This window comes from Camarhynchus parvulus, chromosome 6, assembly GCF_901933205.1.
Source record: "Camarhynchus parvulus chromosome 6, STF_HiC, whole genome shotgun sequence".
Classification (NCBI taxonomy): domain Eukaryota; kingdom Metazoa; phylum Chordata; class Aves; order Passeriformes; family Thraupidae; genus Camarhynchus; species Camarhynchus parvulus.
Window position 1 is genome coordinate 32,762,872 of NC_044576.1, and position 13,008 is coordinate 32,775,879.

Genomic DNA, 13,008 nt, shown 5'->3' on the forward strand with positions numbered 1-13,008 from the left:
AATCTGAGCCTGGAGCAGCACAGCAGCCTTTGCCCCCTGCATTGCCAGAGGAGCAGCTTTCTGCTGCCCTGCATTGCCAGAGGGAGCCCAGGCCCATCTGCAGCAGCCCTGGAGCTGCAGAGGAAAACTCCCCCCTTGTGCAGGATCCCTGCTCCAGCAGCAGCACAGCTGGCACTGCAGGAGGGCTGAGCCCCCATGGGATGGGGCTGTGCCACCCCCTGACACACAGCGGGGCAGGGCATGGTCTGACTGGTTTGTACTATTTCATGTGTATTTTTAATTTTCCTAATAAAGAACTGTTATTCCTGCCCCCATATCTTTGCCTGAGAGCCCCTTAATTTCAAAATTGTAATAATTCAGGGAGGGGGTTTACATTTTCCATTTCAAGGGAGGCTCCTGCCGTCCTTAGCAGACACCTGGCTTTTCAAACCAAGACAGGATCACAGGCAGCAGCAGAGGTTTCCTTGCAGCTCACTGTTCAGGTTTCTCCCCTCAGGATCTCTCTGGCCTGTCTGGTGGAAGCAGCCACCAAAGCAGCTCTTTCACTCTGCACAAGCCACAAACCCCACATCCAGCCCTCTTCCCTTGGAGGCTTCCATGAACCTTCCCGGAGCTCCTTGATTATGGAGAGGTTTGCAGGGAATGACAATTTAGGAGTGGGACCATTCCCAACCAGGCACTGTGAGAATCACAGAATCCTCAAATGGTTTGGGTTGGAAAGGACCTTGAAGGCCACCTGATTTCAGCTCCTGCCATGGGGCAGGGACACCTTCCCTAATCCAGTGGTCCAGGAGCTGTGATTCCACCCCAGTGCCAACCCCACAGGGGGAGAGCAGCAGCAGCAACATGAGTGGGGCCCTTCTCACAGCCCCCAGTGAGCCCTGAGCAGGAGGAGATCCCCTGGTTTCCTCCTGGTTTCATGGAAGACAGCTCAGAGATCCATTTCCAAGCCATTTCATCTTTCCACCTGCAGGAGAACAGGACCTGCAGTGGTGTTTGGCTCCTGCATCCTCCACCCACGTACAGCAACCAAGCCAGCCCAGGTTTCCTGTGGCATTCACATTCTCTGAAAAAATTCCTTTGCCCAGGGTTTTTCTCCTGGGAAGCTGAGAGGCCTCAGAAAAAAAGAGAAACAAATCTTATCTCATTTGCTTCTCCTGTGTTGTGCTCATGTGGAATGCGTTTGGAGATCGTTTACCCACAGGTGGTTGTTTTATTAGTTTCTGGTGTGAGTTGTTTTGACTCTTTGGCCAATTGGGGCCAAGCTGTGTCAGGACTCTGGAAGGAGTCACAAGTTTTCATTATTATCTTTTTAACCTTCTGTAAGTATCCTTGCTGTATTCTTTAGTATAGTATAGTATTCTTTAATATAATATGGTATAATAAAGTAATAAATTAGCCTTCTGAGAACATGGAGTCAGATTCATCATTCCCTCCTTTGCTGGGGGCCCTGTTTTACAATAGTTTACACCAGGACAGGAGAAGGAGGAGGCTGTTCCTGCCCCCTCAGATGCTCAGGGAGGCCTTGGCTTTGGGCAGCACAGCAGTGCGCAAATTGAATCCAGCACACAGAGGAGTCCAGAGCCCGACGCAGAGCTCGCGCCAGAATCCTGCTCTCCTGCCTCCTCAGAGGATGCAAAAAGAAGATGAAACCTTTCTTAATGAACCCCTGGTGCCACTGTGAGCGTGGGTACCAAGGAGACGACACAAGTGTGGCTGTGGTAGGGATGACTCCCCAGGCCACAGCTCAATTTCATGTTTAAGGCAAAGCTGCAGCTCTTTGGATGAGGAACAGGTCATTTAGCCAAACATAAAAATACTCCCTTGAGCACAGAAGCATCTCTCTGCTACCTTACCCATAAACTCCAGATTAATCTGCTGTTCTAAAGTGTTTATAGGTAATATAATGAGAGTTTCCCTTTAAAGAGTTTTATTTTATGGCTAAATTGCCAGCTTGTATTCCAAAATCTCAGGTATGAGGTTGCACAGATTTTGGGGATCTGCAGGATTGATGTGCTCAATTTCTGCATCTCAGACTCTACTATCTGCTTTTTTCAGTCATCCTGCTATGAGGCATTTCTCCAGGAAGGTGATTTTCCTTCCTGTTCACTGTATCTCTGGCAGAGAATGCATTTTAGTGAACTAATTAAATAGAGTTGGATTGTACATCAAATATCAGTAATAATATCAGGCACTAACATTCTGGCTGCTGTGAGAACAGGTTGCAATACACATTGTACCTGTAATACATCACTGGGATAATGATTTGATGCATCTGTGCTGTTGAATCCTCCCTTGGCAGAGTGACCAGCAAGCAAAAGACTGGAAAATATTTATGGGAAAGAGGATTCTGGAATGGTGGAGGGAAGGATCCTCCTCTGTGTGCTGTCCTTCCCTGGACTTCTCCTCCCAGCCACATTCCCAGGGCTTGTGTGAGGCTCCATCCCCAATTTTCTCCTCATTTTCTGACTCTCCAGAGTATGAGCAGCTCTCATCTTCTGTATTCTGCTTATTAATTATAATTAATTAAACTCCTGTTTAATTAAAATCTAGTGTATCCCAGAAAAACCTGAGCTAAACCAGCTTATGTTTTTAAATACACTTTTGTCCCCCTCCCAAAGGATTCCTGAGTCCTTCACAAGCTACCACCACAGAATGATTAAAATTAAAGCTTTTCTTGAGTTCAGTTTTAATTCTGTGAGTTAATTTAATTGAGGAGAAGACACATTGATAACTTGTCCTCATTTCCCATTTCTGTGGAATAAAAAGAGGGAGATCTTAGCTAAGCAAAACAATATCCCCAGGAGAGGAAATTCTTGAGATGCTCAAAATGCAGCACCTGTAGCCAGTGTTTCTTCTCAAGTGTAGAGAAGTAAATAAGGATATTTTTTTGGGAACAAAGTTCACAGAACCCTTCTGGAGAATGCTAAACTTAATGCCTTGTTCATCAAGCTGTGATCTCCCCATATCCAGAATTCTGAGTTTTCAGTGACCCACTCATCCTCTAATGTCCATAATTCCCCAAAAAGAGCCATGAAGAGAAGCAAAAAGTATTCAGTATAATAATAAAAATATAAATTGACCTATAAATTGTCACTGCCCGGGTTCATTTGGGCACTGGGGGATGGAAGCACCAGGCTCACATCCATCTCCATTAATATTTTCAGCCAAAGGTTAAAGAACAGTAAAACCAACTAAGCTGTCAGAGAAAATACATATTAGCATTTAGATTAGCAGTTATTATCTGCATTTCCCATCAGCAGACAACAGTGAAATACATGATGATGGCTTCAGATATTTTTTCAGAAAGGTTAAGGGGCCCCTGGATTCAAAGGGCTGGGAAAGACTGGCCTGGGAGATAAATGGCCTGGCCCTGGCATGTGCTGTGCATCCTCAATGCATCTGGACTCTGGCTGGAATTAAAATTCATATTGCAGCAGCAATTAAAAGACAGAAGTAGGTCAGGAGCTGTTGTTCAAGGCAGTGTGCAGGCAAGGAAAGAAAGGAAAAAACCCAAAGCGAGCAGCGTTTGCCTGCTAGGAAATTCAGCAGTGAGAAGCTCAGGCTGAGGTAACACTGAGAGGATAAAACAGGGAAAGGAGAGTTTGGGTGGTTCAGCTCTGGGCCCAGCAGGCAAAGGCTGTCCCCACTGGGCAGCTCCCAGGCTGCGCAGTGACATCAGCTCTCTCACTTTCCATGGAGAGAGCATTTCATTGTACACGGCCAGGGCATCCTCCCACAGTGCCCTCCCTGTGTGTCACACGCTGGGACAATGCCCTTTGTGGGAACTCAACCAGCTCCAGGCATGGAAAATGGGAATAAAACCCCATTGCTTCAGCTGCTCTTTGAAAAACAGGAATTGGTGCAGTCACCTGCAGGCTGGCACAGACCCTCCCTGCAGGCTGCTCCTCTGCTTTTGCAATGCTGACAATTAATGCAGGGGAGGGAGTTCATGGGCAGCTCAGCCACAGAAAATTGAGCAAAGTGAGGCCCGGCCACATAATGTTGATTAAACCTTGCTTTCAGTATAATCTGTTCTTAAAGGTGTCCTGTTAACCAAAACTACATTAAAAAAAATGTTCTCTTGTTCTGCAAGAACTTGCACGGGAACTTTGCCATTAAAAGTTTGATTTTATCCAGAAAGGGAATTTAACAATAATTTTAAATGCTCCAAAGAGCAGCAGTTGGTTTCAGAAGAGGCAGAAGCTCTCCATGTGTGGCCCTGGGCTCTGCCTTGCCCTGTTTCTCGTGGGAATTGCAGAGCCAAGCCCTGCCAGGTATCTCCCCAAGCTGCCCAGCCTCCCAAATCCATTTCCATGCTGGCAGCTCCACGTGGCACTAGGAATGCAGAGCAGTAGAAGCAGAAAACTAAATGCAATCAGTTAAACCCAAAGAGGTCTGAAACCCAGTCCCAGAAGTGTCCCAGAGCACCCATGGCCAGGTGGCCAGAGTTACCTTCTGCTGCCAAAACACTTCTTTTTTTGCCATTTATTTATCCTATAGACACAAGGGAAGATGTGTCCAAATTGTCTTGACTCCAATCTTCTTCTTCCAAAACGACAGCCAAGGTAATTGTCCATAGCTGATTTTGTCCCTGGTTATTGTGTGTTTTCTGCACTGTTTTGTCCTCTGCCCCTCATAAACCCTGCACTGATGGGCTTTAATCACCAGCAAAGGTTTCTGAACCTCATTCCACCTCCTGCCATGGGCACTGAAGACATTTTTAGTTCTTTGTGATACAAGGCTTTGTAGGACCCTAATAATTATTCATGGTAACACACCATCAACAAGTGGGGACACAACACTTAGAGCTGTTTGTACTTTGCAGGGAGGGGAGGATGAGATTCCCTTGTCACAGATATTGGTCAGGGCTTATTCCCCACAGGAGCTGGCTCAGTGGGTTGCCAGTGTGAGACTGAGGTGTTACAGCATCACCCAATTAACTCAGTGATTAATGCACAGCACTGATGGCAATCTGGGACAGGTTTGGGGTGGGACCACACGCAGAGGTGGGAGTGGGGCTGTCCCTGCTCTTAGGGATGCAGAAATGTCTCAAGAAACAGGAGCAGCAGTGCAGGAGAGAAGAACACCCTTGGAAATGCCCTGAGGGGAAATCGGGGCTGGGCTGGAGCACAAACAAGCAACGACTCTTGGGAACTCTGCTCCCAGGCTGGGATATGCAGCAGAGAAAATCATGGAGGACAAGGGAAAACCTTCATTTTCAAAATATGCATTGCAGTTTGTAGTCATACATGAAATATAACACATACACTCACACCAGCTCAGTTTCTCCACCTCAAATCACAAGATCATGGAATAACTGAGGTTGGAAAGGACCTCAAAGTCGCAGGATCACAGCATCACTGAGGCTGGAAATTACCTCCAAGATCATCAAGTCCAACCTTTGACCACGTACCAGCCATGACAATGAGAGACATAAGAATAAACACATCAGTAATCACAGAAAACACCTCTTCCATACACAATTTATACCAAAAAAACCCCAAAGCCAGCATTTTACACCACTGCACACACAATTTTTGATACAAAATAGGCTGAAACATTCCAGAGCACATTTTGGCCAAGTTTGAAAAACTTTCCAAGAAATTTGCTTGAACAGCTGCCTCTAAAATTCTCAAAAAGCAATAAAAACTAAAATGGGCACTTGACCTATGCCCAGTGCCAGGAGGAGAGCCTCAAATAATAATTGCTGCATGTGTGGGTTGGATTTTTATAGGTAGAATTCAATAAAGAAGAACAGATGTAAGAAATGTTCCTTCAAAATTGATAAAGTTCAAATTAACACACAACCAGTGCTTGTGGGGTTCGGATTAGGAGCGCTACATGGGCAGGGTTCAGGGACAGAAAGGGACTTCTCTGGAGAGAGCTGATGCTGCTGCTGGGACTCTGCATGGAGTAAGAGAAGGGAAATGCTGCCCAGGGCCACTCCAGCCTCCTGCAGCTGCCACTTTGTCCCCCCAGCCCCTGGCGTCATTTTATGGCTGCCAGCTCTCTGAGAGCGATGTAAGCTCAGCCTTAAACTGCTTCTGTAGCAAATAAATGCTGTTAATCCACTAAACCTCATGTTTAAATAGAAACCACCATGTAAGAAAGCTGATGGAAGAAAACCAGCTCGTTCTTGGTAGCTCAATGCAACAACAAAAAGCCAATAGAGACTTAGTGCCAACCTCATTTCAGAGCAAGTTTTTAATACCACCTGAAATCATCATCCAGTGCATTTTTACTTGTAATTTTTTCTATTTTCCCCCCTTTCTGGGTGCTCAGAAGATAATTTTCCCCACAGAGCAGTGACTGCAAAGGGTCACTCCCCTCCACCCCACCAGTGCTGGCAGCAGCACAAACACAGAGCCCCAGGAGCAGTTCATGACTATTTATACTTCACAACGCCATCCTGCTGAAAGCTTTTAGGTAATTAGTTTTCCTCATTAACAGATGCTCTGCCTGGGGAAGGGCACTCAGGTGCTCCCAAGCCCCCTCCTGGATTACAGGGCAGCACCGCTCGGGCTGGGAGGGCAAAGCTCAGAAATGCTGAGCTGGGCTGGTGACAAGGGCAACAAAACCACCGCATTTATATAAAAATATGAATTAATTCCTGCAAGATCACAGAGCATCACAGCAGTAAAAAACATTCCCAGGACATTATCACAATCCCCTTGTATTTAAATCAGTTGGACAATATTTATCAACATCACTTTTAGGGAGAACCAAATATACTTTAAGGGATTTCAGGAGTTTTTTGGTGCTAAAGTGCATCCTATGTTAAAAAAAAAAAAAAAAAAGGCAAATTTGATACATCCCATGGACCAAAAAGTGATTTGCAAACACAGGGAACAGGGGTAGCCAATAAAACATGTGGGGTTTGCACCTTCTCCCTGCCACATCTCATCCATTATCCCATTTTTCTCTTTCACGCTTGCAGAGGCAAAACGGACATCAGGTAAAGCCAATTTAATATTATCACTAATGCATTCAAACACATCACCAAGAGCTATGTTGCTAAAATTGCACTGCAGAAAAAAAACAGGTAAAACACTGTTATCTCCTTGGAAAAGCTGGGCCTGTGCTCCAGCACCCACTGATGTCTATTGAAAGCAGCAGGATTATTTTCCTGAATAAGGATGACTCCCATGATTAAGGAGTGCAGGATTACATCCATTCTTTGCATATCTGCTGGTGTTTACATATCCTCTTTTCACCTCTTGGTTTTTGTTGGGTTTTTTTTAATTTTTTTTTCTTTTTAACATGGGCATTTAATTACTGTTAGCACCAGATATCATTGTGCTGGACTTGTATCCCTTCAAAATTTGGCTGGGTTTGAGATGCCAAAGAAGAAATGCTTTTGTGATCAAAACAAAGGAAATAAAGCAGAAGCAGCAGAATGTGGACTGTGCAATTAAAAACAAATAAAAAGCGAGGGAACTTGTTATTCACAATCAAGGCTTATTCATGATTCATCTCACATCCCTGCTCCTACCCCTGGCCTCTGCTCTCGGGAGCTGATTGCTTTTGTATCAATTTTTAACTGTGCCAAGGACTGAGTTACCTGAGAGCTCCCAGGCACTGCTGGCAGCTTCACTGCTGGAAAATAACAGCGCTCAGACAGTTGAACACGTATTATAGGTAGGTGCTGTTAATGATTAACAAACAAAAATACTTTGATGTTTTTCACCTTATAACGAAGGAGTGAGAGTTGCTTTAGTTCGTCACTGCCATGTGCTTTATATATTAAATATATCTCCTCCCTATCCTTAGGAAAATTAAGTTACTTTTCTACTACTTTAAGGTAAAATAGAGCAGTTTATGCAGAGTTATTAATGAAGAACATAATGCAGGTCTCGGGTCATGTTCTCAACCCATTGAGAAATGTCTTGAACTGAATAAAAACTACAGCACAAGTTCAACTTCCAACACGGAACCACCTTTTTTTTTTTCCTATGGAAAACAAAACTTCTTTCAAGATCTCACATTTGACACCGAATTACATTAACCTCAGTTTGGGAAAATCATAAAAGGGAACATAAATATCTTTAGTTTTAGTAGCTTGCCATGGGGTGGGGGGAGGGGGGGGGTTGAAAACTTAAATACCACCAGATAATTTCAGACAGCTTCATCATAACTTATTGCCAGTTCTGTAGGTGCTGTTTACATATTCCCTAGAGTTAAAAAGAAAAGTACTTCCTGCTTTTTTAGGCTTTAACTCACTTCACACTCCGAAAGAACAGAGTCTGTTTTCAGAAGGACAGGCACAGGAGCGAAAGGAGCTGGCAGGACGCTCAGAACCCCCCCGAAGTTGCCCAAACTCACCCCAAAGCCGCGATTCCCTCCAGCCCGGGGTGCAGAGGATGCCCGAGGGCTGCGCTCGCCGGGGCATCCCCGGGATGCGCTCCCGGCCGGGTGACAGCGACAGGACCAGCCCGGAGCTGCCAGCACATCAATTATTCACCCTCCAGCGCCCGCTGCAGCTGCTCTGCTCCGGCAGCCGCTCCCTGCCGCCTTTGTGTCCCGCAAAAATCGGATTGAACAACCCCGGGCATGGGAAAAGCTAGGTGCGCTGGTTAGAGACAACCTTGGGTGTTGGGAGCAGTGCAGCTTCTTGAGTTAAATGTTGAAGTTGTGTCCCTCCCTCTGAGCGTTCTGGAGCTAAGTTAAGAGGAAATGTTCAAATCTGCTGCTTGCACATATTTCTGTAATGACCTCCTGTAATGGAGTTTTGAATAGCGAGCACCTGTTTGCCAAAATATTCCTGTTCTTAGGGGGGGAAAAAAAGCACAGCAAGTTCCTAATTTACTCCAAAATCCATTGCAGTGTTATTTTTGAAATTATGTTTTGAAGGTGATATTTTCTACTGGGGTGTTTTAATTTTTATTGCGAATTTTTAAAATAACCAGTGGTAGCGCCGTTTTTCTCCTCGATGTTTGCCATTTAGAAATCATTAGTAAATGAATATAATAATAGTAAGTGAATATAATAACAATTTAATAATCATCCTTCTGATAATTGATCACAAGACTAATGATGGAACACAATGAAGGATTTTTAATCATTTACCTGTGTAGTTATATAATGCCTTAATGGGGTAAACAAAAAATGACATCATTTTCTCTGATACTGCTAAGAGCAGCACTGGAATATTGCATTAATTTCAGTATCCATATTCTAAATAGAACTATAGAAAAAACTGCTCAGAAATTATTTGAACTCACTAAGGAGAATTAAAAACATGTGATTCAGCCTGGTTTGCTGTCCAAAAGGATACTGAGAGTTAATTTGGTTACAGTGCACCAAGGGTTTTTCAAGGAGAAAATACCTCGAAGTACTTCTGAGGTAGATATTTCTTTGGAGACAGTGATTTCATACTACAAAAATGTTCTGAGTACACCAGTGACCTCTGCATTTCTTAGATACCCTTCTAGAAAATGTGCTTTTGCCAAACAAACAACAAAATGTACAGAACTTAAAATGCAGAGAACGTAAGAGAAGATTCCTTTAAATCCTTTAGGGTTGCATTGTGCTCATGTTGTTCCTTGGATCTCCACTACCTTCCTATCAGCTGCATGGGGTGATTTTAGCAATCTTTAAATAAATAAAAAAGAAAAATTGCAATGATTTCAGCATTTCACCCAGAGAACCATAACATTGTAATGCAAATGAGGCTGATGAATGTTTCATGGCAGACTTCAAAACGTTTGCTGCTGAGCCTTTCTAGAGCAGCCCAGGTGGATGCACTTCTCCTCCCACCTTTTTCTCATTATTCCAGTTAGGATAAGAAAGAAAAACAACTTGGGGCACAAGGACATGAAATAATTTGATTTTGCTTGAGAATTATAAATGAAGCTTATTTCTGCCTCTAATATTCCAGCTCTAGACAGGTTTAGACTGAGAAAAACACAACTTTATTCAGTGTTTGATGTAGATAGGATTGGATGACTTTTAAGACTTTGATCACCAGCTTAAAACTGCAGCAGGGACAGAAGGGTTTATGATTATCTGCTGGATTTTGGCACCAGCCAGGATCTGCTGTTCCTTCCAGATTGCAGGTGCACTTTGGAGGTGCTGATCACTGCTGAGGTCACCCCCTCCTATGGCAGACTTGTGACAATGGCCAAAAAAAAAATGTGTTTTCACCTGAACCGAGTGCTGGAGATGTCCTTTAGGATGTGTGCAGCATGAAAGGAAAGGTCAGGCTGCAAGGAAGAAGATAGCCAGACAGATATTGGCCAAGCCAGCCCTTGGAAGTGTTTCCCAGCAGGATGCTCTGAGCCCAAACCCACCCCTGATTGTGAGCATTAAATGATATCTCTGGCTGCAGCTGGGCAGGGCATTGTGCAGCTCCAGATCAGCTCCAGCCCCAGAGCTGGCACCTCCTGCCACCCCTCTGGAGGTCTGCAGGTGGATGGTGAACAGCAGAGAGTGCAAGGGGCACGGGGAAGGGAAGGGGAATTGCTGTCTGTTGGTGCTACATGAGTTTTGCCTGGGAAAAAAAAAATTGATTGACAGAGTTGTAGCTGAGAGTCCCTGTTCAGACAGTGTCACATATGCAAGGCAGTGACAAATTATGCTTGACTGCACTTGAAAGCTGCAGAAATGTTGAGTAGCACGGGCAGGGAGATGGGGTTCCTATCCATTGCCATCAAAATATCATCTTTTAGTGCTGTTGACAGTTTAATAGCTACTTCTGGATGGTGGAGAGCATTGTGAAGTGCTGCCACTGTATTATTAACCCAGGCTGGAGCTTCCCTGCAAATCAGAGTGAAAATCCACACAAATGGAACTTCTGAAACAGTTTTAGATTAAAGGTGTGCTGGTCACAACAGGAGTTGTATCTCTCTGTCTGCATCCCAGGGGGATCCAGTAACTCTTTAACCCCTGATTACGTTATCATTTATTTTCTGAGATCACAGAATCATTCATGTTGGAAAAGACTCCAAAACCATCAGATCCAACCATTAACCCAGCACTGCCACATCCACCACTAAACCACATCCCTGAGCACATCCCAGGGCCAAACTCCAGTCCATTTTTAAAATCCAGGTGATGGAATTCTGCTCAGATCAAACATTTTTGGTTCCATTTGTCTCCTCCAGGCAGCTGAGGTGGGATATGGGGATATGGATATATGGATATGGATATGGATATGGATATGGATATGGATATGGATATGGATACGGATATGGATATGGATATATCCTGCTCCGATCTGCAGGATGCTGTGTGTGACTCTCCACTGCTCCTGAGAAAATGCAGCTGTGCACAGCTGGATCCATGGATGTGACTGCCTGAAATCATTCCTGGGATGTGCAGAGCTGTGCCACACCTTGGAAATGGCCTGTGGCTGGGAGGTGTGGTGTGATGGTGTGAGCACAGGAAAGGTTTGGGATTCAGCAGATTGGAGCGTGACTCTCTATTGATACCTTTAAATTAGCTATCACTGTAGTATCTGCTTTCTGTCAGGGTGCTGCAGGAAATCAGTGAGATGCATCTGGGAGGGGAGTGAATCAATTCCCTGCTCTGCCTGGGGGCTGACCCTTCCCTGTTGGCTGTTTCCCAGCTTGTCACCTCACTTATTTCCCTTTTTTTCCACTGTTCCCTGGCACCATTGGCAGGGAATGTGTTCCCTGCTGGGACACCTGCCTAGAACTGCCGCCTCCCCACGGTGGCACCTGCCCCAGGGGGCTGAGCTGACTTTGGGGTGAAACCCTCAGCATTTTCCCTCTGTACTCAGCGCTGCTGAGGGGCACCTTGAATCCTGTCCCCACTTGGGAGTGCCTTGCTCAAGAAAGGAATTAAGGGGCTGGAACTGGTCCAGGGAAGGGAACGGAGCTGGGGAAGGCTCTGGAGCCCCAGGAGGGGCTGAGGGAGCTGGGAAGGGGCTCAGCCTGGAGAAAAGGGGGATCAGGGGGGACCTTGTGGCTCTGCACAGCTCCTGCCAGGAGGGGACAGCCGGGGGGTCGGGCTCTGCTCCAGGGAACAGGGACAGGAGCAGAGGGAACGGCCTCAGGCTGGGCCAGGGCAGGGGTAGGGTGGGCACCAGGAGCAATTTCTTCCTGGAGAGGACTGGAAACATAGGAACAGGCTGCTCAGGAGGTGGTGGGATCCCCATCCCTAGAGGTGTCCAAGGAATTCCTGGACATGGCACTCCATAATAAAAATTATATTACTTATATATAATACATATATTATATAAATAATATATATTATAATAGATTATAATATATATTCTATATTTTTAATATCTATATGTATGTGTGTATATATACATATATATATACACATTATACATATATACATACACATATATATGTATGTATATATATATGGGCTGGGGACAAAATGGGGCTGGGCACGGCTTGGACTCGATGATTTTGGAGGTCTTTCTACCCAAAATAATCCTGGGATTCTGAGACACCAAATGTGGCTCTTCTGGCACGTGGCACCAAGAGGGGCAACACTCCAGGACAGTCCCAGGGAGCTGTGGCAGAGCTGCCAAAACACGTCCTGCTGGCATTTTATTCCCCATCTGGGTTGGCTTTTTTTGGACTTTTTTTTTTGAAGTCTCAGAAAAACAGAGCATTACAAAAACGTCAAGCTGTGAGAAGAAAAGTCAAAAGCCAGAAAGAAAATTCCAAGCTAATGCTGACTCCTTAATTCACATCATTAACTCGGCAGCACGGCTGAAGTCTGGGCAGCAGCCTGAGCTGAACTCTGCTGGGGTTTGGAACAGGCTGAGCATTTGCACCTCCAAGGGAGCACAGATTCCTGTGTGGATGCAGGAGGGGAACTGGGACTGGCTGGGTGAAGGGGCTGGGTGCCACTGGAATGGGAAAAAAATTAAAAAAATTAAATGGAGGGGCAGTCAAGAGAGAGATTTCCTGAAAAATCAGGTGGGGGAAGGGAGGTGAGAGAAGGGATAAGCTCATCCCAGAGGAGAATAAGATTAAGGACACTGACGAATGAAGGAGCCAAGACATGAATTCAAAGGTGAGCAGG

General features: G+C 45.1%; 1 protein-coding gene across 1 annotated transcript in view; it reads right to left on the reverse strand.

Annotated features, from left to right (window-relative positions):
* The window catches only part of C6H10orf90 (chromosome 6 C10orf90 homolog), a 62,914-nt gene extending 54,522 nt beyond the window's left edge, over nt 1–8,392 (reverse strand). Inside the window, exon 1 of the mRNA XM_030951765.1 lies at nt 8,326–8,392. Coding sequence (XP_030807625.1) covers nt 8,326–8,392 — 67 coding nt within the window. The remainder of the gene's footprint in view (nt 1–8,325) is intronic.
* Between the last annotated feature and the right edge of the window lie 4,616 nt (nt 8,393–13,008).